At 41.2% G+C, this 26,365-nt stretch overlaps 1 protein-coding gene across 2 annotated transcripts in view; it reads right to left on the reverse strand.

Moving 5' to 3' along the window:
• JAM3 (junctional adhesion molecule 3) overlaps nucleotides 1-26,365 on the reverse strand; it is a 73,045-nt gene that overhangs the window by 8,061 nt on the left and 38,619 nt on the right. For both annotated transcript variants that reach the window (XM_016217387.2, XM_016217388.2), the window contains exons 2-3: nucleotides 2,596-2,661; nucleotides 1,994-2,107 (exon numbers count right to left, since the gene is read on the reverse strand). In XM_016217387.2, the coding sequence (XP_016072873.1) occupies nucleotides 1,994-2,107; nucleotides 2,596-2,661 (180 nt within the window). The remainder of the gene's footprint in view (nucleotides 1-1,993; nucleotides 2,108-2,595; nucleotides 2,662-26,365) is intronic.

Below are 26,365 nucleotides of genomic sequence, written 5' to 3' on the forward strand. Positions count from 1 at the left end.
TATGAATATCTCAGGTTTAAAATTTTTTAAAGCATAAAAAGACCACAGTAACTCTTTCAAAGAAGCATCAAGAACCTGAAGAATGACACAAAAGGGAGTTAGGAAAAAAAATGACACAAAAAAGTAGAAACTAATTATTACCAAACCTGCTATTTAGTGAAAAGAAGAATTCACCATAATATAAAACAGCAAACTCTTATGACAGGACAAACATTTCCAAAGGCATTTTCTAGATGGAAGGTGTGTTATCCAGGGGTCACTGGCAGGGGCTGAGATTTATACCATGTAAGAGAGCGTGGTAAGTAAAACCCTGTAAGGATGTTTTGGTGCAGGCCTGAGTTGAGGCAAGGAAAAGACCAAGCAGATTCAAGTTTTCCTCCAGCCCTCACACGGTGTGTGAGAAACACACTCCCATCCTGCAGGCTGAGAGAAAGGTGTTTAATTCCCAGAAACAGGACGTTTTTTAAAACAATTCCCATTGGGTTCTCTGATGATCAGAGCTGCATGTCCAGGACTCATCAGGAGCAGCTGAGCTGCCAGAGAGAACGGATTTGTTTTCTGAGAATAACATCTTCTCTTCAAAAGCAAGAGTCTGTAACCCGGGATGGCACTGAGGAGCCAGAGCAGAAAGACTGCAGGTCAGGGTGTTTCAGGAAATCTCCTTCCCGTCTGAAACCCCGCTATCGGCCTCTCTGGGAACTGCAGCCACCCACGTACAACTGGCCTGCCTCTGCACCTGCTTACTGCCCCCCTCCTGTCGGACCGAAGGTCCTGGCCACTTCATGTGTGTGATTCCTTCCTCTCCTCCCTCATCACTAACTCCTAGCAATTCCTCCCTTCAGTCTCTCTACACTGCCTGGACTCAGCTCAGGCCACCAGCAGCTCCCTCCTGGATTCTACAAAAGACCTCTGAATTGGTACCCTGCTCCACACTTGCCTCTCTCCAATCTCTTCTCTATAAAGCAGCCAGTTCAGTCACGACAGGGCAGGGGTAGGGAACCTTTTCTCTGCCAAGGGCCATTTGGATATTTATAACAACATTCACGGGCCACACAAAATTATCAACTTAAAAATCAGCCTGCTACCTTTGGTCAAACATTTAATTAACTCCCTCATAATGTGATGGCTGGAACTGCGGATGCCTCGCGGGCCGTATATAATGCACGTTCCCCGTCCTCGCAGGACGCTGCCCAGCCCTGTTCTAGAGACATAATGTAATCATGCCCCTTCCCTCGCACACCTTGCGGTGGCCCACTGATTACATCGCTGCTTCCTCTGGCCCTTGCACACCTCATCAGCTTCACCTGCGTCCCCCTGCCCCTCTAAGCCCCTGCAGTGTCGCTAACAAGCCAAGCTGCCATTCGCTTCTATCCGATACACAGCCTTCTTTCCTGCCCAACACGTTCCTTTGCCCCAAGCCTCACAACCTTGCCTGGCTCGCTAGCCCTTCTTTACATCTCTGCCTGGCGTTGCTTCTGCCAGCCTTGCATGACCTGCCCTGCCCTGCCCCTATGTCATGCACCCGAGCACCCTGTGCTCATCTCTGCTCGAACACAGGACTGCACCCTGCCAGCGGGTCTAGCGTGGGCCTTCTCCGCGTGGTCTGCTTGCACAGTAGATGCTCATCAAATGCTGCTGTCTCCTTGCTGTGCCCTGTGATCCTTCTGATTAACTCGCTTAACGTACATTACTAATGTCAAATGATAACAAGATGGCCTACGAAAGGGTTTGCTCTGCTGCTTCATAAAGGTATTTTGCAGAGAGACTGGAGTCCTAACTAATGAATTATATTTGCTGACACTGGGTGACAGGGTTAGGGAGGCTCAATATGCTATTCCTATTACCTTTACATGTTTGCAATTCCCATAAGTAAAGCAAAACAAAACAAAAAAATGAATCCTGGCTAAGATGCAGGACCAGTCAGAGGAAAGAAAGTCTGGCCACAAGTGCACGCCTGGCCTGGTGAACAAAGGAGAGGACAGTGGGATCGTACCCTGTACTTTGTTGTCAAAATACACGTATGTGGTTTGAGCATCTTTAATTTTCTTCCATTCAATCCTGGGGTCATTCGTCTGGGAATCTGTAATGATGCAAGACAGCTCCACACCTAAAGAGCAAAGGAAAAAAAGACGACTCTGTGAAAGTGGAACAGCTTAGGTCTCTGTACACCTGCCGGGCCCGCTAGCTCTAGGTAAGGCCTTTCGTGCCGACTAAAAACCTACTATCTCCAGGCTCCAAGAGCTTTTAAGAAAAGATTAATTTCAGCCAGAAAACAGATAAAGATGGTTAGCAAGAACCTTTACTAAAGAGTACATTCCCCTTAATACTCCACTTGTACACAGAAATGTCTGTCGTGTAAGCACAGTGCCAGGACAGGCCCACTTGAGCCATGCTCAAGCCTGCACTCAAGCCTGCAGCACTCCCTACGGCCTGCTAAACACACACACACACACACACACACACGCACACACACACGCAGGGCAGAACTCTCTGGCGCTCCACATATAGGCATGTCTGTCCTGAGTTGGCCGCAAGACCACAGGATGTCCACTAGGTGGTGCCCATTCCCCTAACGCATAGTCTTGCTGTACTTACTTTCAAACTCCTGTGCCACTGGGGTTCTGTTGCTGGATTTGAGATTCACAGCCCCTACCAAGCAGCCTGAAGGGGGAAAAAAAAGGTAAAATTAGAGACAATGTGGCTCTAAAACAGCAAAGAACCCTGGGACTGAGGTCAGATTTTTCCCTCCCATAGAGGCTACAATCACTAAGCAGACAGGATGGAAAAGATTACATCCACCACAAAGACGCTCAGATGGTACAGCAAGCTGACTGCTTTCTCTCCCAGTCTGACCTTCACTGGAAGAAGCCAAGGGAAAGAGGAGAGCTCTGAGAATTCACTACCCTTCTCAGCCCTCTACAGCTTTAAAGACTTTCCCCTAAAAATTTCCTTCTTGCTTAGAACCACTGTTAATCTTTTCGACATCTACCATCCAGACCAGGCGGGTCACCTCCTTGTCACTGTCCCTCCAGCCTCCTCTCTCCTCTCCTCCAAGCTTCAGATCCCACAAAGGTGCTCATGGCCATCCGATACCATCCAAACTCTTTACCCTCAGTGTTGTCAACACCTCTGCTCACAGTTATCAACTGAGAGACCACATCCCAGCAAGTTAGTATCTAACCCAGGATTCCGATCCATGTAGAAGTTTCCAACAGCCTTAGTAAAGTAGGAAATATAATACCAGGATAGTTTTCCTACAGTGAAGCTAAGGGAAGCTGTTGATGAAATCAAGATGTGCTATTTGCATGGTGATCCCTTTCAAAACTCGCATGTGACTTTCTGTGTCTCAACAAACAGAACCCATTTTTCATGATCTCAAAATGTCTTCATTGAATTTTTTGGAGAGAAGATCAAGTAGGTACATTGATCACCTACAAAGTGTCATTCTTCAGCTCCTTGGCCCCTAGGAAAATGTGCCAACCCCCCAAAAAACCTTCATACTTAAACCCCTTAGTAAAGGTCTGTGGATCTTAACTGACTATGTCAGATACAGAAAATGTACAGAGCCTGGCCGGTGTGGCTCAGCAGCTGACCGTTGACCCATGAACGTGGAGTTCACGGTTTGATTGCCGGTCAGTGCACATGCCCAGGTTGTGGGCTTGATTCCCAGTAGGGGGCATGCAGGAGGTCGATGATTCGTCATTGATGTTTCTCTCTCTCTCCCTTCCTCTCTGAAATCAATAAAAACATTTTTTTTTTAAAGAAAATGTACAGAAAGACTTCTACTCTCAAGTGCTTTCTAACTCCTCTTACGTTAGGTGGAATGCAGGTCACAATGATCCACTTTTCTTTTTTTGGATTCATTTAATGGATTAGCTACATGCAGACATCCCAATATACATTCTGATCCTTTCTCATTTAGTAAGATTTCAATAATTAAAGCAAAAGCCTTGAAAAATCAAATAAAAGGGATAAAAATCAGAAGTATAATGAACCTGAGTTGCTATTAGTTTCTAAAACACTCACTTCTCCAAAAGGCTATAGAACAAGCCTCAGGTAAGATACTATTATTGCTCTGGCTGACCATGAACTACGCCTTTGGGAGGCAAGAAGCCGCATGCTATGAGCAGTTTCTAGGTTCCCCTCAGTCGGAGAGGTCCCAGGGACGCGTGGATGGAGAGCACTGCCTGGTGCTCTGAACACCTCCCGGGCCACACAGTTCCCTCTGAGTGACCACAGACACACACAGGATGATCCCTGTACTTCAGATGAGACTCTGAAGCTGCGGTTTAAATGACCCAAAGGCCACCGAAGGGGAACTGTCCACCTGGACAGGAACTAGACAACCCAATCTGACCCTTTCTTTTAAGTATGAAGCTAAAAGAAATGAATGAACTAGAGAGTTTAGAGATCGCCAGAGAAACAGAGTTGGAGGATAAACAGCTTCGATGAAGCTGACTCATCGAAGTGGCGGGAATGCGGGAGCTGGTGATGTGAACTAGAGGAAAAAAAGATGCACTAGTCACTCTAGTGTCTGCAACGTCGGGCTTCCATCAAGGCCAACTAAGATGTTTTCTTTACAATAAATCTCCATGGCAAACCAAGCGTATTTGTTTCTTACAACTAAAAAGCAGCTAAGGTGGCACAGCCTCAGAAATGGAAATAATCATCTCTTATCCCTCTACTCTGCAGCTGAGGTGAATGCTCTACACCACTTAGCAGGGGCAGGGAACCTTTTTTCTACCAAGAGTCATTTAGATATTTTTAACATAATTTGCGGGCCACACGAAATTATCAACTTAAAAATTAGCTATGAAAAAAGTTCCTAGATTTATTGAATTTCAAGTTCCACCTGTGATTGCCTTGGCAGGGACAGACCAAATGATTTTTCAGGCCTGTATATGGCCCGCGGGCCAGACATTCCCCACCCCTGGCTTAGTGAAAGCCTGCCCTGAGCTCTTTCCTGCCCACCTGCCCAAGGTCAGTTTCACAGGCAGCTGCTCATGCCAATCCTAGCAGACAACATGTCCCTAAAAGATTCAGGAATAAATGACAACAAGCAGGTGAAGTTCTAAGTGATTACTTACAACAGCTGGGCCCCTGGTACAGTAAGTCCCAAGCTGAGAGTCTTTCCTTGGAATTCTCATTCTTTTCCTAAATAATTCTTAAATTTATAAACATTCTACACAGGCAGACCTCAGAGATATTGCAGGTTCATCCCAGACCACCACAATAAAGCCAATGTTGCAATAAAGTGAGTCACAGGAATGCTGGGGAGTCCCAGTGCATAGAAAAGTCATGTTTACACTATACTGTAGTCTTAACATTAAGTGTGCGATAGTATTACATATAGGAAATACACACACTTTAATAAATACTTTTTGCTAACAAATCCTATCATCATCTCAGCCTTCAGCGAGTTGTAACCTTTTTGCTGGTGGAGGGTCCTGCCTCGTGCAGATGGCTGCTGACCGATGGGGGGGGGCTTGTTGAAGGCTGGGGTGGCTGTGGCAATTTCTTAACATAGGACAACAAAGTCTGCTGCACTGACTCTTCCTTTCACAACTGATTTCTCTATAGCCGGTGGCACTGTCTGATAGCATTTTTCCTACAGAACTTCTTTCACAACTGGAGTCAACCCTCTCAAGCTCTGTTTCTGCTTCATCGACTCCATTTATGGCTATTTTAAATACTTTGCTGTCACTTCAACAGTCTTCACTGCATCTCTATCAGAGCAGATTCCATCTCAAGAAACCACTGTTTGCTCATCTACAAGAAGCAAATTCTGCCCGGCCGGGCATGGCTCAGGTTGAACATTGACCTGGGATCCAGGCGATCAGGGTTCGATTCCCGGTCAGGGCACATGCCCAGTTGTGGGCTTGATCAATGACTCTCTCATCATTGATGTTTCTGTCTCTCTCTCTCCCTCTCCTTTGCTCTCTCTGAAATCAATAAAGATATATTTAAAAAAAAAAAAAAGGCAAATTCTCCCCCACTGAAGTTTTATCACGAGATAGCAGTAATTCAGTCACATGGCTCCACTTCTAACTAGTTCTCTTGCTGTTTCCACATCTGTAGTTACTTCTTCCACTGAAGGCTTGAATCCCTCAAAGTCATTCACAAGGGTTGGGATTAACTTCTTCCAAACTCCTGATAATGCTAATATTTTGACATCTTCCCATGAATCATGAATGTCCTTAATGGCATCTAGGATCATGAATCCTTTCCAGAAGGTATTCAATTTACTTTGCCCAGATCCATCAGAGGGATCACTATGGCAGCTATAGCCTTATGAAATCTATTTCTTAAATACTAAGACTTGAAAATCTAAATTACTCCTTGATCCCTGGGCTGCAGAATGGATGTTGTACTAGCAGGCATGAAAACATTAATCTTGCTGCCTATCTCTATCAGGGCTCTGAGTGACCAGGTGCATTGCCAATGAACAGTAATATTTTGAAGGGGCTCTTTTTTTTCTGAGCAGTACATTTCAGCAGTGGACTTAAAATATTCAGACAAGCATGTTACAAACGTATGTTCTGTCATCCAGGCCTTGTTGTTCCATTTATAGAGCACAGGCAGAGTGGGTTTAACATAATTCTAAGGGCCCTAGGATTTTCAAATGGAAACTGACCGCTGGCTTCAACATAAAGTCACCAGCTGCATTAGCCCCTGAAAGGAGAGTCAGCCTGTCCTTTAAAGCTTGAAGCCAGGCACTGGCTTTTCCTCTCTGGCTATGAAGGTCCTAGATGGCATGTTCTTCCAATACAAGGCTGTTTCATCTACACTGAAAATCTGGTTTTAGTGTAGCCACCTTCATTCATTAACTTAGCAGGATCTTCTGGGTAGCTCGCTACAGCTTCTACATCAGCACTTGCTGCTTCACACTGCATTTTATACTACGGAGATTGGTATATTATGGTTTCTTTCCTTAAATCTTATGAACCAACTTGGGCTAGCTTCAGACTTTTCTTCTGCAGTCTTCACAAAACTGAAGAAAGTTAGGGCCTCTTGCAGCCTTTAAAAAATTGAAGAAAATTAGAGCCTTGCTTTGGATTAGGCTTTGGCTTAAGGGAATGTTGTAGCTGGTCTGATCTTCAACCCAGGCCACTAACACTTTCTCCATATCAGCAATAAGGCTGGTTTGCTTTCTTGTCACTTCTGAGTTTACTTGGAGTCGCACTTTAATTTCCTTCAAGAACTTTACCTCTGCATTCACAAAATTGCTCACTGTTGGGTACAAGAGGCTGGCTTTCAGCCTGTCTCAGTTGTTGACATGCCTTCCTCACTAAGCTTAATCATTTCCAGCTTTTAAGTGGGAGATATGTGACTCTTCCTTTCACTTGAACACTTGTAAGCCATTGTAGGGTTATTAATTGGCCTAATTTTAATATTATTGTGTTTCATGGAATTAGGGAGGCCCAAGGAGAGGGAGAGGGATGGGAAGATCCGGTTGGTGGAGCAGTCAGAATACACATATTTATCGATTAAGTTTGTCATCATATATGGGCACTTAGAGGCACCCCAAAACAATTATAATAGTAACATCACTGATCACAGATCGCCCTAACAAATATAAAAATAATGAGAGTTTTGAAATATTGTGAGAATTACCAAAATTTGTGATACAGGGATGCAAAGTGAGCAAATGCTGTTGGAAAAATGGCACAGACAGACTTCAATGCAGGGTTGCCACAAACCTTCAATTTTTATTTTTTAAAAGACCTGCAATATCTGTGAAACAATAAAATGAAGTATGCCTGTAATGCCTTATTTTGCCCATCCCCAATAACTCAGGGTCCCACTTTAAAATAATTTTATCATTTAAGAATGTTACATAAATGAAAATATACTGTAGGTGAGACTCTTTGAGACTGACTTAATTCAACACACTGCCCTTTAGATCCACCCAGCTTGCATATAACAACAGTTCACCCCTTTCTATTGCTGAGTGGTATTACATGGTATAGATGTACCATATAGTTTTTCACCATTCTGTGCTTTTCCCATTCAATGGTCTTAGCACCCTTGTCAAAAATTATTTGACCATGGCCCTGGCTGATATGGTGCAGTGGTTAGAGCCTCAGCCCACTCACCAAAAGTTAGTGGGTTCAATTCCTGGTCAAGGGCACATACCTGGGTTGCAGGTTCCATCCCCGGCCCAGATCGGGGCACATGCAGGAGGCAACCAATCAATGTGTCTCTGTCACATGGATGTTTCTCTCTCCCCCCCATCCCTCCCTTCCACTCTAAAAACCAATGGGAAAAATACCCCTGGGTGAGAATAAATAAAAATTATTTGACCATGTACACAAGGGTTCACTTATTCCAAGGCTCTCTATTCTGTCCATTGGTCCATATATCTGTCTTTACGCCAGTGGCACACTGTGTTGATTATTGTAGCTTCATAGAAAGTTTGCAATCAGGAAACGTGAGTCCTCTGTGTTCTTCTTCAAGTTGGTTGGCTATTTAGGGTCTCTTAAGATTCCATATAAATTTCAGTATGTGTTCTTCTATTTCAGGAAAATATCACTGGGATTTTATAGAGAATGAATTAAACCTGTAGATTGCTTTAGATTGCGTTACCAATATTAAAGTTTCTAATCCGTAAACATGGGATATCTTCCATGTATTTGTATCTTTAATTTCTTTCGCCATTGTTTTAGTCTTCAGTGCACAACTCTTTCACTTTGACTAATTTTATTCCTAAGTATTTTATTCTTTTTGATGCTATTATAAATGGAGCTGTTTTCCTAATTTCCTTTTCTGATTGTTCATTGTTAGTTAGTATGTAGAAATGCAACTGATCTTTGTATGTTGGTTTGGTTTTCTGCTTTCCTGTTTTGTTTTTGGTGTAACCTTTAGGGTTTTCTATATATAAGATCACATCATCTATAAATAGGGATAATTTTATTTATTTCTTTCCAACGTGGATAGCTTTTATTTCTTTTTGTTGACTACTTGCTCTAGCTAGAAATACTAATACTATTAGAATAGATGTGGTATCCTTGTCTTGCTCCTGATCTTAGGGGAAAACTTTTCAGTCTTCCACTACCAATAATGACATTACAGTCGTGCACAGCTTAATGATGGGGATATGTTCTGAGAAACACATCATTAGGCAATTTCGTCACTGTGCAAACATCAGAGAGCGTACTTACATAAACCTAGGTGGTGTAGCCTACTGCGCATGTAGACTGTATGGTCTAGCCTATTGCTCCTAGGCTACAAACCTGTACAGCATGTTACTGTACTGAATATTGCAGGCAACTGTAACACAATGGTCAGCATTTGTGTATCTAAACATATCTAAACATAGAAAAGGTACAGTAAAAATGTGGTGTAAAAAATAACAAATGGTACAACTGTATAAGATGCTTACCATGAGTGGAGCTTGCAGACTCTGGGTGAGTCAGTCCTGAGTAAATATGAAGTCCTGGGACATTACTGTACCCACCCTACTGTAGACTTTATAAGCACTGTACACTGAGGCTACACTAAATTTATAACATGAGATTAAATCAAGCACGAGAAAATATGCAATCATGAGGCAGTAAATACACGATGTATGAGGCTGCTGGTGGTGTAACATGCCATGCTGTTTTAAAAGCACATACTCTAAAATAACAAAAAAGCATAGTAAATACTGTACTTTTATTTATTATAATGATCAGGTAAGTACATATTGTACATAACTGTGTGTGCTAGTTTTATTCGACTGGTGGCACAATAGGTTTATTTACGCCAATATGACAACAAACACTTGAGAAGTGCAATATGCTGTGATGTTAAGACCCTACGACATCACTAGGCAATAGGAATTTTTCAGTTCCATTATAATCCTGTGGAACTCCCATCATATTTGTGGCCCACTGTTGACCAAAGTGTCATTATGTAGCACATGACTGTAGCTGTGGATTTTCAATGTATGGCCTTTATCGTCATGTTGAGAAGTTCTCTTCTTGTCCTCGTTTACTGAGCTTTTTCATTACGACAGGGTGTTGATTTTGTCAAATGCTTTTTCTGGATCAATTGAGATTGTCACGTGGCTCCTTTCCTTCAGTCTATTAATGTGATATATTGCTTAATTGATTTTCATATGTTAAACCATGCTGGCACTCTGGGAACAAATCCCATTTGTTCATGGTGTATAATCCTTTTAATACGTTATGGAATTCCATGTTAGGATTTGGGGGAATATTTCTGCATCAGTATTAAGGAATATCGCTCTGGGGTTTTCTTTTCTTGTAGTGTCTTTGCTGTTAATATCAGGGTGATGTTAGCGTTACAGAGTGAGTTAGGAAGTGATTCCTCCTGTTCAGTTTTCTGGAAGAGTTTGAGCAGGATTGGTGTCAATTCCTCAAATGTTTGGTACAATTCACCAGTGAAGCCATGTGGTCCAAAATTTTCTGCTTTTGATTACTGATTCAATCTCCTTACTAGCTGTAGGTCTATACAGATTTTCTATTTCTTAATGACTAAGTGTTGGTAGACTGTATGTTTCTAGGAATTTGTTCATTAGGTTATCCAACTTGCTTATGTACACTTGTTCATAGCATTGCCTTATAATTCTATTTATTTCTTTAAAATCAGTAGTCACATCCCCACTTTTCTGATTTTAGTAACTCAAGTCTTTTTTTCCTTAGTTAATCTAGTTAAAGGTTTTGTTGATCTTTTCAAAAAAGCAACTTTTGTTTTTGTTATTAATCTCAGCTCTAATATTTATTATTTCCTTCCTTCTGCTAGTTTTGGGTTCAGACTGTTCTTTTACCCATTACTTCAGGTATAACATTGTTGATTTGAGATCCTTCTTTTTTGAAATGTGTTTTAGTTCTCAGTAGTCTTCACTGAATCCCTTAAGTTTTGGTAGGTTGTGTTTCCATTTTCACTTGTCTCAAGGCATTTTTTAATTTCCTTTGTAACTTCTCCGACCCACTGGTTAAGATTGTGTTGTTTTCCACATATTTGTGAATTTTCTAGTTTCCCTCAATTATTTATTGCTAGTTTTACTGCAATATAATTAGTAAAGATAATTTATATGGTTTAATATTTTTAAATTAAGACTTCTTGTTGGTCTAACATATGATCTATCCTATGTTCCATGTGCAGCATGTATGAAAAGTGTGTATCTGCTACTGTTGAGTATAGTGTTCTGTACATGTCTGTTAGGTCTAATTGGTCCATATTTCAAGTCCTATATTTCCTTATTGATCTCTTATCTTTGTCTATCCCTTCCTGAAAGTGGGGCATTGAAATGAAATGTCCAATTATTTTTGAAAAACCACCTATTTCTCTGTTCAATCCTGTCAATGTTGGCTTCATATATTATGGAGCTCAGATGTTTGATGCATGTGTTTATAACTGATTAATCTTCTTGGTGAATCGATCCTTTTATCAATATATACCATCATTCTTTGTCCCTTATAAATTTTTTACTAGCCTATTTTCTCTGATATTATTAATATAGCCACCTCAGCTCTCTTTCTGTTATTACTTGCATAGGATATCTTTTTCTATCCTTTCACATTCCCAACCTATTTGTGTTTAGACCTAAAGTAAGTGTCTTGTAGACAACATGTAGTTGGATCATGTTTTCTCAATTCTGCCAATCTCTTCCTTTTCACTGGAGAATTCAATCCATTTACACTTAAAGTAACTGATTAAAAACTCTTTACTGATATATATATATATTTTAATTTTTTAATCCTTACATGAGGATATTTTTTCCATTTCTTTTTCAGAGAGTGGGAGAGAGAGAGAAACATGGATGTGAGAGAGACGCATCTATTGGTTGCCTCCCGCACACACCTCGACCAGCGCCGGGGATCAAGCCTGCAACCGAGGTATGAGCCCCTTGGCTAGAATCAAACCCATGACCCTTCAGTCCAAAGGCCAACACTCTAACCACTGAGCAAACTGGCCAGGTTCTTTACTGATATTTTGTTACTTGCTCTCTATGAGAACTTTTTGTCTCTCATTTCCTCCATTACTGCCTTCTTTTGTGTTTTGTTAATTTTTTTTGTAGTGGTATATTTTTATTCCCTTCTCATTTCCTTTAGGGTATACTTTATAGATATTTTCTTTGTGGTTATCATGAAGATTATTATAACATCTTAAAATTATAACAAATTTGAATTGATACCAATTTAACTTCAGTTGTATACATAAAAATTCTACTCTGTTCTCCCCTTTACACTATTGATGACACAAACTACATCTTTACACATTGGATCCCTTATCAATAACATAGATTTATAGTTACATTTATGCATTTGTCTTTTAAATTCTGTAGAAATTAAAAACTGCAGTTACAAACCAAAATTACAAAACTAGCTTTTGTATTTGTCTGTACAATTGCCTCTACTGAAGATCTTTATATCTTCACAGCTTTGAGTTACTGTCTAGTGTTCTTTCATGTCAACCTGAATGAGTTCCTTTAGTATTTTTCTGTAGAGCAGGTATAGTGGTAATTAACTCCCTCAGCTTTTGTTTATCTGGGAATGCCTTAATTTCTCCCTCAGTCAGTTTTGCCAGATATAAAATTTTCCACTTATTTTTTTCCTTTCAGTACATTAAATATACCATCCCACTATCTTCTAACCTCCAATGTTTCTGATGAAAAATTAGCTGATAATCTTATTGAGGATCCCTTGTGTGTGATGATTCATTTCTCTTTTGCTGCTTTCAAGATTCTTTCTTTGTTTCTGGCTTTGACAGTTTGATTATGTCTCAGGTGGGTCCCCTTAGGTTTATTCTATTTGGAGTTCACTGAGTTTCCTGGATTTGTAGATCCAAGACATAAATCAAATTGCGGAAATTATCTTCAAATACTCTTTTTGCTTCTTTCTCTCTCTCTTCTCCTCCTGGGAGTCCCATAAAGCATATGTTAGTCCATGGGCCAACGTTCTAACCACTGAGCCAAACTGGCCAGGCAGGACTATTGTTATTATTTTTATTATATTTCTATATAGAGACCAATGTCCTTCTAGTGGCCCAAGGAACAGTAAATTTCAATATTTTTTCAATTTAATTTTTCAATTACAACTGGCATTCAATATTACTTTATATTAGTTTCAGGTGTACAGCACAGTGGTTACACAATCATATAATTTACAAAGTGATACCCCCAATATTTCAAACACCCACATTAGCACTGAACTTAGTTATTACAATATTACTGACTACACTCCCTACACTGTACTTTACATCCCCGTGATTGTTTTATAAATACCAATTTGTGCTTCTTAATCCCTTTACCTTTTCCACCCAGCTCCCAACCCCCAACCCCCTCTGGAAACTATGAGTATTTATCTATGAATATGCTTCTGTTTTGTTTGTTCATTTATTTTGTTTTTTAGATTGCTCATATAAGTGAAATATTTGTCTTTCTCTGACTTAATTCACTTAGCATAATACCCCCTAGGTTCATGAATGCTGTCACAAATGACAAGAATTTGGCCTAGTAATATGCCATTGTATATATGTACCACAGATTTTTTATTCACTCATGTATTGATGGGCATTTGGGTCGCTTCCATATCTTGGTTATTGTAAATAATGCTGCAATAAACACTTGGTGATATCTTTTCAAATTAGTGTTTTCAGTTTCTTCAGATATATACCCAGAAGTGGAATTGCTGGGTCATAATGTTTTAAGGAAACTCCATACTGTTTTCTATAGTAGCTATACCAATCTGCATTCCCACCAAACAGTGCATGAGGGTTCCCCTTTCTCCATATCCTCACCAACACTTGTTGTTTGTTGACTTATTGATGATAGCCACTATGACAGGGGTGAGGTGATATCTCATTGTGGTTTTAATTTGCATTTGTCTGATGATTACTGACATTGAGCATCTTTTCATATGTCTATTGGCAACCTGTATGTGCTCTATGGAGAAGTGTCTATTCAGATCCTCTACCCATTTTTTAATTTGACTGTTTGTCTTTTTGGTGTTGCATGAGTTCTTTATGAATTTTGGATATTAACCCTTTATGGAATATATCCTTGGCAAACATTTTCTTCCATTCAGTATGTTGTCTTTTCATTTTTGTTGATGGTTTCCTTTGCTGTTCAAAAACTTTTTCTTCCCTTGCCTGAGGAGATATATCAGAAAATAAATGCTAAGAGAAATGCGAGAAAGTTTACTGTGTTTTCTTCTAGGAGTTTTGTGGTTTTGAGTCTTACATTTAAGTCTTTAATCTATTTTGAGCTTATTCTTGCACATGGGGTAAGAAGGTGGTTTAAGTTACACTGTTTTGCATATATCTGTCCAATTGTCCCAATACTATTTATTGAAGAGACTGTCTTTACCCAACTGTTTGTTCTTGCCTCCTTTGTCATGCATTAATTGGGCTCTCTGTTCTGTTCCATTGATCTATGTGTCTGTTTTTATGCAAGTACCAGAATGTTTTGTTTGCCATATAGCCTTGTAGTACAGATTGATATCAGGTAGCATGATAACTCCCACTTTGTTCTTCTTTCTCAATATTGCTGTGGCTATTTGGTGTCTTTTGTGGTTCCATATAAAGTTTTTGATTATTTCTTCTAGTTCTGTGAGGAAAGCCACTGGCATTTTGATAGGAATTGCACTGAATCTGTACATTGCTCTGGGCACTATGGACATTTTTAAAAAGTGTCTTATTGATTTTAGAGAGAGGAAGGGAGAGGGAGAGAGAAACATTGATGAGAAAGAAACTTGGATAGGATGCACGCCCCCTACTGGGGATCAAGCCCACAACGCGGGCATGTGACCAGGGCACGTGCCCTGACTGGGAATCGAACCAGAGACATCTCAGTGCACGGGACGATACCCAACCAATCCAGGTCAGCATGGATATTTTAACAATGTTGATTCTTCTTATCCAGAAGCACGGTATATACATCCATATACCATATCTTTATTTTTACTTGTATCTTCCTCAATGTAACATAATTTCTTCAATGTAACATAATTTTCCAATACAGTTCTTCTATCTCCTTGGTTTAACTTATCCCTAGGTATTTCATTTTTTTTATGCAATTGTAAATGAGACTGTTGTCTTAGTTTCTCTTTGTGACAGTTCATTTTTGGTATATAAAAATGCAACTAATTTCTGAATGTCTATTTTGTATCCTGCTACTTTACTGAAATGATTTATCAATTCTAAAAATTTTTAGTGGAATCTTTAGGGTTTGTTATGTATACTATCATGTCATATGCAAGTAATGACAGTTTTACTACTCCCTTTCTAATTTGGATGCCTTTTGTTTCTTTTTCTTGTCTGATTGCTATGGCTAAGGACTTCCAATATTATGTTGAATAAAAGTGGTAAAAATGAACATCCTTTTGTTTGTTCCTGATCTTAAGGAAAATACTTGTAGCTTTTTGTCATGAGTATAATGATAGCTGTGGGTTTCTCAGATATGTTGAGGTATGTTCTCTATATTCCCATTTTGCTGAGAGTTTTATCGTAAATGGGTGCTAGATTTTGTCAAATGCTTTTTCTGCACATCCTGATATAATCATATGATTTTTACTCTTCATTTTATGTGGTGTATCATGTTAATTGATTTGCAAATATCGAACCAACCTTGCATCCCAGGAATAAATCCCACTTGACCATGGCATATTATCTTTTTAATGTACTACTGAAATTGGTTTGCTAATATTTTGTTGAGGATTTTTACATCTGTGTTCATCAGGGATATTGGCCTACAGTTTTCTTTCTTTGTATTGTCTTTGTCTAATTTTGGAATCAGGATAATACTGGCAGTAAGTTTCCAATTTAACAGCTTCAGGTCTAAGGCCAGAAAATATACTTCCCGTGAATACGTGAGTGAAATAATACAAATGAGAATCCCAAGAAAATTCAATATGAGGTCTAAAGCAGGTAAAGGAGAGGTAAGCTAGGAGAGAAAAAGGAAGGAAAGAAAGAAAGAGGAAAGAAGGGAGCCAAGAACTGAAAAGGCGAAAACTGAAAGACATTTAAAAAAAAATTATATATATATATATATATATATATATACACACACACATATATATATAATAATGATGATTCCTGACTTTATCAGAAATTCTAAATTTTTGAGCATCAAAATATGCTAGAATTCATAGCTAGCAAAGGCTGTTAGTCTTCTGGTTCAATGGTATTTAATCCCAGCTATGGGATGGATAAGTTCTGAGGATTTAGACAGTGGGGTTCACTCCTAGAAGGGCTGTTTCTGCAGGCGAGCAGAGATGACAAAGGATTTCTAAAACCACACAGAATGACATTTCCAACTATTTTAAGGAGAAGACTCGACCTCAGGCTGGTGTGTTCTCAAACTGATAATAATTATAAAACGATACCAGTTCAGTGTCAAGCCAAGGTTAAAACTCAGGAGGGAAGCCTCTTTTTTCCTTTCCTTTCTTTCTTCTGTAAACATCACCCAAAGGCCTCTGATTTTATTTTAACAAGCAAAAAATACCACTGTTTGGTTCACGGTGAAAGTCAGTATGTGCTTTCTGCCTGGAGGTAACCAACAGAGCAGTCATGTCACTCAGACACCAGCGCAGAGAGGGAGTACAGAGCTCTGAGAGGGCACACGCAACGCTGGGAAAGCCAGCTGAACATGGGCTGGCGTCACATGACTCTCTTCCTGTTTTCTCCTCTATGCCTTTCCTAATGTTATTTATTCTAGGAGTATCAGTGGTCACTCCATTTTTCCACTGGGCCTACTTGTTTGAAAAATATTAAACTAATTCTGTATTTCCAGAGGCATCAAGCTTTAAAATGTCATATGATGGTGTATTATTTCTTATTCTTGAAACCGAGGCTATCAGAAATATCACAGTTCCAGGACAAGGAAGGAAATGAAGGTAATTCCAACTCATTCCTCAGAATACCCTTCAAGATAGTTAGGACAAGTAGTATCATTTTCAATTTAGAGATGACGTGGTCAAGTGATCTCTCGTCCACAGTTAAGTGATAAAGCTAATACTCAAGCTGTGTCCTGATGCCAAGTCCAGTGTTCTTCCCATTACACTGCACTGTCTACAATTCCTTCTTTTCCCGTGACACCATGAAGAAATTTAATTAACACTTATTTGGTTTTATATGTACATGCTTGACAAGAAATGTGGCAAGAGATGATAAAAGAAAAAGTTTGAGAACCCTTCCTTCCTCTACAATCTAACCACTTACTTCCCAAATGCCAGTGACACTAATGGTCCAAATGTAAGATTATTCTACAAGGCATCAGAGCCAAGTTATCTCCAATACACTGGTGCTAGCCATTTCACATTATCAGAGAGAAAGAAGTTATTGATGTCCTTAAGGCCCAACACTAGGTATAATCAGCAGGCTTGGGAAGGAAGAGACAGACCAGGATTTAAGAAGGTTACACGTGGGGCAGATTTACTTCTAAACACATGCTCTATTTCATAAACAGTGTGGTGGCAGGAGTTTTCTATGTAGGAAGACCTACCTGAGAAGCCGCGGTTCTGCTGTCCTAGCTCTGGCACAGATTTCCTGAACCATCTCCATCTGTACAGTCCCCAGACCAATCCAGAAGGAGCCCCTTCCCAGTACCTGTGTGCCTCTCTTTAAGCTACATGAAGAAAGAGCCTGAGGGGTGAGGCACTACTGTGGACAGAGTAACCCAGCTGGGAATCCTGCCTTGAGGATGCAGAAACAGGACTGCTCTGAAGAGCACAGGCCCTTCCCTGTGAGGAGCTTCCTCTCTGTTCTCAGAAACAGGTGACAGTCATGCATATAAAGAACCTGCAGGGTTCTGCACCGTGGGCTCAACAGAAAGACCGGGCAGGGGCGGGGGGGGGGGGGGGGTGACAGCAGGATGGAGCACACTGTGGCCATTCATCTGCATGTGTTACCATATCTGACATCAGCCTTTGCCTCATTTGGTTAGGGAGTCCAAGCACAGCAAACAAAGATGAGAGAGTGCCAGAGGACCTTGGGGTCAATTTCTAAGTTCCAGTATCATCTGGTTAAGCAACAGGGCTCAAGAATTAAAAATATCTCACCCCCTCGGGACAATGGTCTACAAGGAACACGTATTTCCTGAGAAGATAAGGGTGCGCTGAGGAAGGGATGTCACAAGGAGTATAAAATTTCACATATAAGGAGCCAATCGGCAGCGCTCAGAGAAGGAACAGCAGACAGAGAAGTGAGATCTGCAACTCAAAGAGAGCATGATGTAAGCTGCTTCTGGTGCTTCAGTTCACAGTTGAAAGGAGAAATGAACCCATTCAGGCACTTTTCTCTGAACAGGACTGTCAACCCAGCCTACAGGGTTCATGCCTAATGCAGAGAAAAGAACAAAGCAAACAACTTTATTTCCTCCCACCAACATTTTGATAATTAACAAAGCAGGAGGAAACTAAGGGCTAAGTACACAGTGATGCTGGAACTTAAAGAACTACATATCCTCCTGACTACTGTTCAGGTTGTCTCACAGCACATTCTGAACACTCATTAAGCCTCCCCGTGTTCCATCGAGGCGGGTAGGAATGACTACACTCATTTCCCAGTCGGGGGATCAGGTCCTAGACAGGTCGATGTCTACAAGCACGGAGTGAAAAACAAAAGCCAGAAGCTCTGATTCCCAGCCCCTGCTTCCCTGCTCTGTTTCATAGTCTTTCTTATGAGAAGAAACATATGAAAATCTATCCAGAACTAAGAGACAGCAACAAATAGGTGTCAAGACGATCTGGAACTAAAAGGGAAACATGACCCAAAACCTGAAGCCTAAACTTACAACCCATTGTTCCACTGAAGCCCTTCCTTAAGAGTTTGCGAGGGAAGTGCCCTTTAGAAAAGCCTCAGGAATGAGGCAGCCATCTCTTCCTCCCGGGGAAGCAGAGGAAGTAGTTGGGGGGGAGGGTGTAGGCAGAGGGAATGATAAGGCGAGAGAGGAAATGCTACCTCTCACAATGGCCCACCTAGTTCCGACAAGCTCCTCAGACTATTCTCTGGAACTTCTGTTACTTTATTTGCTCTTCCCTTTTGTGACCTGGAACAATTTAGCAGCTGGACAATAACTGCAGTTTTCTATTCCAACTCTGAGAGACCTTTCAGAAATTCTGCCAGTGTCTGGGGCTCTGACGCCAGACAAGTCGTTTAAAATGCCATCTCCTGCTCGGCCGGGCGTGGCTCAGCGGTTGAGCATCGGCCTAGGATCCAGGTGATTGGGGTTCAATTCCCGGTCAGGGCACATGCCCGGGTTTCGGGCTAGCTGATCAGTGACTCTCATCATTGATGTTTCTCTCTTTCTCTCTCTCTCCTTTCCTCTCTCTGAAATCAATAAAGATATATTTAAAAAATAAATAAAAATAAATAAAATGCCACCTCCTAACTCACCTCCTCAGCCCCTAGAGCACAGACACCCCAAATTCTAATTCAGTGGGCTGGGAAAGGCCCAGATCTACATTGTTTTCCAAGCGTTGCAGGTGATTTTTATGTGCAGCCTGTTTGGGGAAGCCTACTAATCATCATGTCAGGGCCCAACCCAAACCCTGGGAAGTGTCCATGGCAACACAGCCCTGCAGCTGGGCACGAGGAGGGCGGCTGCCTTCTGCCACTATTCCGAAGAACGAAAGAAACCAGTAACAACACCAAGTGTCATCATCAAAAATACACTTGAGCAACGAAGGCAAGGTCCCGTTGGTCTCAGCACACCTTAGCCTTCACACACTGGGGCAAGCGGCCTGGTGCAGGGGTGTCCATGGACAACTCAGTTCCAAAGCTGACCATTCAACTGCATCCGCGCAGATCAAGGTCTCAAAGTGAAAACTATCTGCCTTTTCCTCTTGGGAAAACATACACAATCTGAACAGCAAAACAAGCTTGCTGGCTCACAAGAGGGACACTGGGAGATAAGGGGCCGCCTTCTACCTTTACTAATGGCTATTACCTTTCACTGCGGAGAGAGCTAAGAGAAAAATCAATGGCTGTCTCACGCTCCGTGAAAAATTAAATTCATTTAGGTTTACATTCATTACTGTAAATCAAGAGGGAAAAGAAGTTGTTTTAGAAAATGATTTCACTTTAAGTCAGATGGACTGCTCACTAAGAAATAGTCTGTGTATGTCTGGCTCTCTAAAGAGTTATTTCAGCCTTCTGGTATTCTCTCCAGTTGGTCTCCTGCTCAAAAGAAACTTTTCCTGACCAGGGCAGGAACAGCGTGGCTGCACATCAGCACGAATCACTGTGGGACCTTACTGGCCTGCTGGGGCTCAGATCTAAATATAAAATGGTATGCAGGCTTTCCAGTGGAGATATTTACATTTTCATTCTGTGTACATGCCTAGCAGAATCCATCTTCGAGAAGAAATATCCCGTAAGACAGCATCTTTTCAACAATGTCTCAGTTCTGTAACCAATTTTGTAAGGAATTTAAGAGCAAGGGGAGAAAGTACATGTCAATAATATTTTCCAGACCCACTCATCCATACACACAACAAAGAATACACAGTAAATCAATTAAATATAAGTTCTGACAAGAACAGAGCCAGCTGAAGCCCTGGGGAAAGACTGCCCATTGTTACTTTGGCTAAACTAAATGGTTATACAAAGAGACCTTTAAAATAAAGTATAAAAATACCATGGAATTCCAAATAAATCTGGCTGTGATGGTTCATTTTATGTGTCAACTTAGAAGGTGGTTTTGGATGAGATTAACATTTAAATTGGTGAACTCTTGAGTAAGCACACTGCCCTCCATAATGTGGGCAGGCCTCACCCAATCAGTTGAAAGGCACAAATAAATGAAAAAGACCAGCCTCCCGCCCTGGCCAGTGTGGCTCAGTTGGTTGGAGCATTGTCCTGTGCACTGGAAGGTCACGGGTTCAGTTTCTGGTCAGGGCACATGCCTAGGTTTCGAGTTCAGTCCTCAGTTGGGGTGCGTATGGGAGGCAACCAATCGATGTATCTCTTAAATCAATGTTTCTGTTTTTCTCTCTCTCTCTCCCCTCCCCCCTCTTTAAACTGAATTAAAAAACACACACACCAAAAAAACAAAAAGCAGCCTTCCTGAGCAAGAGGGTATTTCTCCAGCAGACTGCTGTCAGACCTCATCTGTGCCTTCAGCTCTCCTGGGTCTCCAGTCTGCTGGCCCACCCTACAGAATTAACTCACCAGCCTCCATGATGTGCCCTTCAACTCAGGTCACCAAGGAAAACCATGAATAAATATCCTAAAAGAATGGCTGGGAAAAGGAAGAGGGGTGAAGGGAAAGTAAGAGGGGACAGAGGAGTGTGTGGGGGGTAGATAAAGGGAAGGCAGAGGGAGAGAGGAGGAAAGGGAAAGAATCGTCCAGAATAATGGCTCCACTTATGTAACAGTGCGGAGATTTCGAAATTTTTTCAATGGTTCAGAAGAGTCTATGAAGTAACTGACGAGAGTTATACGAAGGCTGGGGGAGAGGTGGTCACCATCCTTACATGAACCTGCACTATCACTTTTCCCAACTGCAGCCCAATCGGAACAGCTGTGAAGTACTCTTGGCTCTAAAGCACAGATGAACACATAAAATTCTCCGTCTGCTGCCATGAGACCCATCTTGGACGTAGAGGCATGACAACTACATTTGACTAAGCAGAGAACACGTGTCAAGGTGTTTTCTTGTTCTGTAAAATACCTCATCCGGAAATAAATTAACCTGAACAATTGCCCTGAGAATAAGACCCTGGCATAAAACTATTCTCTGAGTGAGCCCAGTCCTGCTGCACAATTTTACATGTGATTAGATTCTGGTATCAGAAAATTCTGAGAAAATGTGCTCATACACTATAAATAATCCAAAATTACATCTACATTTCAACTGTAGACACTGTAGCAATCCCCTGCAGTATGTCCTCTCTGGAGCCCACTGTCTTGGTGTCCTTCAGGGGCGCATGGAAGCAGCCTTATTAGTGGATGCTGCAGGCAGAGCACGCGGTTCACCCTGCTTAGAATCTGAATGGCTGCTCTAGGCTTGAGCAGTAAGGTAATTTCACCTACCAAGAACCATTACATAGAAGACAGGGACAAGTTATTTATTTTTGTTTCTGTTTTATTCCACTGACATCAAGAGGAAAAATATTTAAACTACAATGCATAAGTTTTAGCTTTAATATTTTTAAAAACTGCTATGAAATATTCCAACAGGGACTGAGATGTTGGAGAACAGGGAAAGTGGAGGGGGTGGTCTTTAAAAAATGTTAAATCCTGCCCTGGCTAGTTTGGCTCAGTGGGTAGAGCGTCAGCTGGCGGACTGGAGGGTCCCGGGTTGAATTCTGGCCAAGGGTCCGTCCTCGGTTGCAGGCTAGGCTCCGGTCAGGGCTCCTACGGGAGGCAACCAATCGACATTCTCTCTCACAGCAACGCCTCTTTCTCCCTTCCACTCTTTCTGAAGAGGCAATGGAAATAATACCTTCAGGTGAGGATTAAAAACCCAAATGTTAAAGCCTCACATGCTCACATTAGTTTAAGGGCAGTCGCACCTGAGGCAGAAGAGTGGGTTATAAGCTACCAAGTATTTCTCCTCTAACACAGAGGTAGGACAGCCTTTCTCTATTGATGACCCGATTCATATATAGACTGAACAAATCACACAGAACGCTTTCACCATTTCTAGTCAATATTGTATCAGAGGATTTAGCCAGTGCTATTAGGCATGACAAAGATATTTTAAAAGACTATCCAGATTGCAAAAGAATGAATAAATCTGTTTGCAGGCAACATGATCATCTCTGTCAGGAGTCAGCAAACTATAATTGAAAGGCACATACATCCTGCTCCCTATTTTTTGTGGTGCTGTTGTTTGTTTTGGTAAATAAAGTTTCAATGGAACACACACACCCATTCATTTACTTACTTATTGTATATGGGTGTTTTCGCTCTAAAATGGTAGAGTAACTGCAACAGAGACCTTATGGAAGGCAAATAAAACACAAGAAAAGATGCTCAACATCGTGAACCATTAGTGAACTGAAATTAAAATAAGAAGATGCCATTACACTCCTATCAGAATGGTTAAATTTAAAAAGACTGACTAGATCAAGTGTTGAAAAGTATGTCAAAAACTGGATTTCTCATCCACTGCAGGTGGGAATATAAATGGTACAACCACTTTGGAAAACAGTTTGGTAGTTTCCTAAAATTTAAACATATACCTATCATTTGATTCAACCATTCTTTTCCCAGATACTTATAGAGGAGAGTGAAATCATGTGTGTGTACAAATTCTTGTACACAAATATTCACAGCAACTTTATTTGTAGTAACTGAAAACTGGAAACAACCCAAATACCTATGAACAGTGAATAGAGAGCTGTGGTATTTCCATAAAATGGGACACTGCTGTTCACAATAAAAGGAAAGAATTACTGATGCATGCTGCAACATAGACAAATATCAAAATAAAGATGCATATGGTATGATTCTATTCATACAAAATTCTATAAAATCCAAAACAGCATATAATGACAGAACAGTTTAAGTGGCTGCCAGGGGACAGGGTAGGATGAAGTGGGATGTTGATGGAGGGACGGAAGGGAAGGTTTACAAGGGAGCACTGAGAAACTTGGTAGTGGTGGATGTGTTCAATATTTTGATCGTGGTGGTAGTTTAAAGAGTTTACATATATGCCAAACTTATGAAACTATACACTGTATTAATTGATTGGTTTGAAAGAGAAACAATGACCCATCGCTCCACCTGTCCAACTCACCGGTTGACCCCTGCATGTGCCCTGACTGGAAACTGAACCCACAACCTTAGCACATTGGGTCAATACTCCAACCAGTTGAGCTACCTGGCCAGGGCCTAACTATACACTTTAAATGCCGTTTACTGTATGCCAATTATACCTTTATTATTTTCTAAAATGTCCAAAATTGAAAAGCAGGTGTCTGATGTGTGGCTCTATGACAAAGTGATCTGCTGAATACAATGCAGTAGCTCGGACCCAGAATCCCTCACTCCCAAAGCTGGGCACAGAAACAGAGGGGTCCTGCCCGGCCAGCATGGCTAAGTGGCTGAGCATCGACCTAGGATCCAGGAGATAGCGGCTTGATTCCTGGTCAGGGCACGTGCAGGAGGCAGCCGATCCATGACTCTCTCATCACTGATGTTTCCCTCTCTCCCTCCCTCTCCCTTCCTCGCTCTGAAATCAATAAAGACATATTTAAAAAGAAACAAATGGAGGTATCCTGACCTTTTTCCTCTGTGATGAGCTTAGGGTGTAACAGTAAAGGACTGATATGCTTCTTGATGATGATTTGTTCTTATTATATCTTTCCTATGCTATGCTACCTGCCTGCATTCCGCCCCAACACATATCCACTGTTCAACTCAACTACAGAAAGACACCAACGAAAATTAAAGCAATTTCTTTTCTGTCTTGTGCATGATCCTGGGGGGGAGGAGTGTCCAGTAAAAACCACACCATTAAAAAGGAAGCAACTCAACTTTTCTTATACCCTGTACGATCTTCCCCAAACATCCCAGCACTAAGCCTTTGGCCCTGTGTTTGAACTTTAAAACGAGATCCTATGATGTACCAAGGAATAAGGGAGAGAATGGGAAAGTGGGAAAATGGTTACAGTCACATGTTAAAAGAAAATTGAAGCTTAAAAAAATAGTGCTGTTCTCACTCCAGATAAAAAAATAAAACAGAAATTTCCATATTCTTTTCTGATAATTCATTGCAATGGAGAAAGATTTCATTTTTAACTTCTGTATATCCATAAATTAATAGAATGACCACAAGCCAAATTTCAGTTACTAGGAAACCCACCCAGACAGCTCAGGGGTCTGAAACCCAACCCTTCCCTCCTGCCACAACCCCTATAGTCACATTAATTACATCTTTAGAACCACGGAAGAACCAAGTGGATCTCTAAAACTAGAAAAATAGGTTGTATGTAAAAACTACCCATCTCCAAGGCAACACTCTGACTACAGGAAAACAATTTACAATGAGCTGTAAACTCAGGATCAGAAATGAAAGTGCAGGTTTCAAGTCAAACTATAATCATAACTTAAACAAGAACGCTACATGTGTGTACATTACATAAATTCCATATTCCTACAGGCGGTACCTGGCTATGCACCATCTCACACACACACACACACACACACACACACACACACACTTCCAGGAGCATATCCCAGGTGCCTGTGACCCTCCCCATTACAGATGAGAAGGACCCACAGAATCACACAGCCACTAAGTACAGGGGCAGATGAACCATGCCGCAGCTCCAGACACGAGCTCACACCCTCTATACTACCTTCCTGACTACATACAGTCCAAGAGGATGCTTCCACTACAGACGTCTTCCGACATGACGGGAATGGCGGCCGTTGAAAATCCGGCTGTGTTTGAGGGATCAAGCCACAGCCCAGTCTCAGAGCAAGTTTAATATGCTGCCTTCTGTGTAATGGGGTGGAGGCTGGAGGGCCCATGCTCCTGATAAGTCACCAGGAGAGTTATCAGGAAAGCACTCCAGAGCAATGCACTTGTGGAGAGAGATTATTTGAACCCAAGTGCCTGAACCTTGGTCGCCTCTGAATCCCCAGGGCCTAGCACAGTAACTGACATATATTAATGGCTCATAAATGTTTTGTTCAATAACTTTCGAGAAAGAAATGTCTCACTGACAGGCAGTGAGGAGTGCTAATTGACAGTGTGGGTTTCGGCACCGGACTGTCTGGGTTTGGTGACACTTCCATCCCTTATGGTCACTGAGTGTGTCACTGAGTACTACTGTGCCTGTCTTCTCATCTGTGAAATGTGGGTATCAGTGCCCACCTCATAATGTAAGTGAGATAACTAAGTGAGTAACTGCATATAAAGGACAATTCCTGGCACATGGTAAGCACTCAATAAAAACTGGAGTAACGAAAAGAGAAAATGAAGAGAGTGCTGTGGTCAGATTAGCTTTGTAAGAAGGTAAAAGGCAATACTGGTGGGAGATAGAAAATTCGATCAAGAGAACACTGTATCATTATAAAGGCGCAATGAAGGTTACTCCACCTTCTTGTGCAGTTGGGAACACAGATTAAAATATGAACAGCAAGAATGCCTTGGCTTAACTCAACAGACATTTAAAATGAAGAACATTAAAACCTAGATATCCTGACTCACAGTCCAGTGTCTCCCCTAAGAAGTAGTATCCTTACCCAAGTCAATTCCTTGCTACCCCTCTTTGAACAAATATTCCGGTCTTATTTTCAGTAAATCAAATGTTCTGTGCTTATACTGAAGTGGCTGTCCCCCTTGAAAATACTCCATGGTCCCCAGAGCACACCACTTATTATATAGAGAACCAGGATGAAAATCTACATTTTAATTTGTACTTAATGATGGTGCCATTCTATAAATAACATCACATTAACC

Source organism: Miniopterus natalensis, chromosome 20, assembly GCF_054644295.1.
Source record: "Miniopterus natalensis isolate mMinNat1 chromosome 20, mMinNat1.hap1, whole genome shotgun sequence".
Lineage (NCBI taxonomy): Eukaryota > Metazoa > Chordata > Mammalia > Chiroptera > Miniopteridae > Miniopterus > Miniopterus natalensis.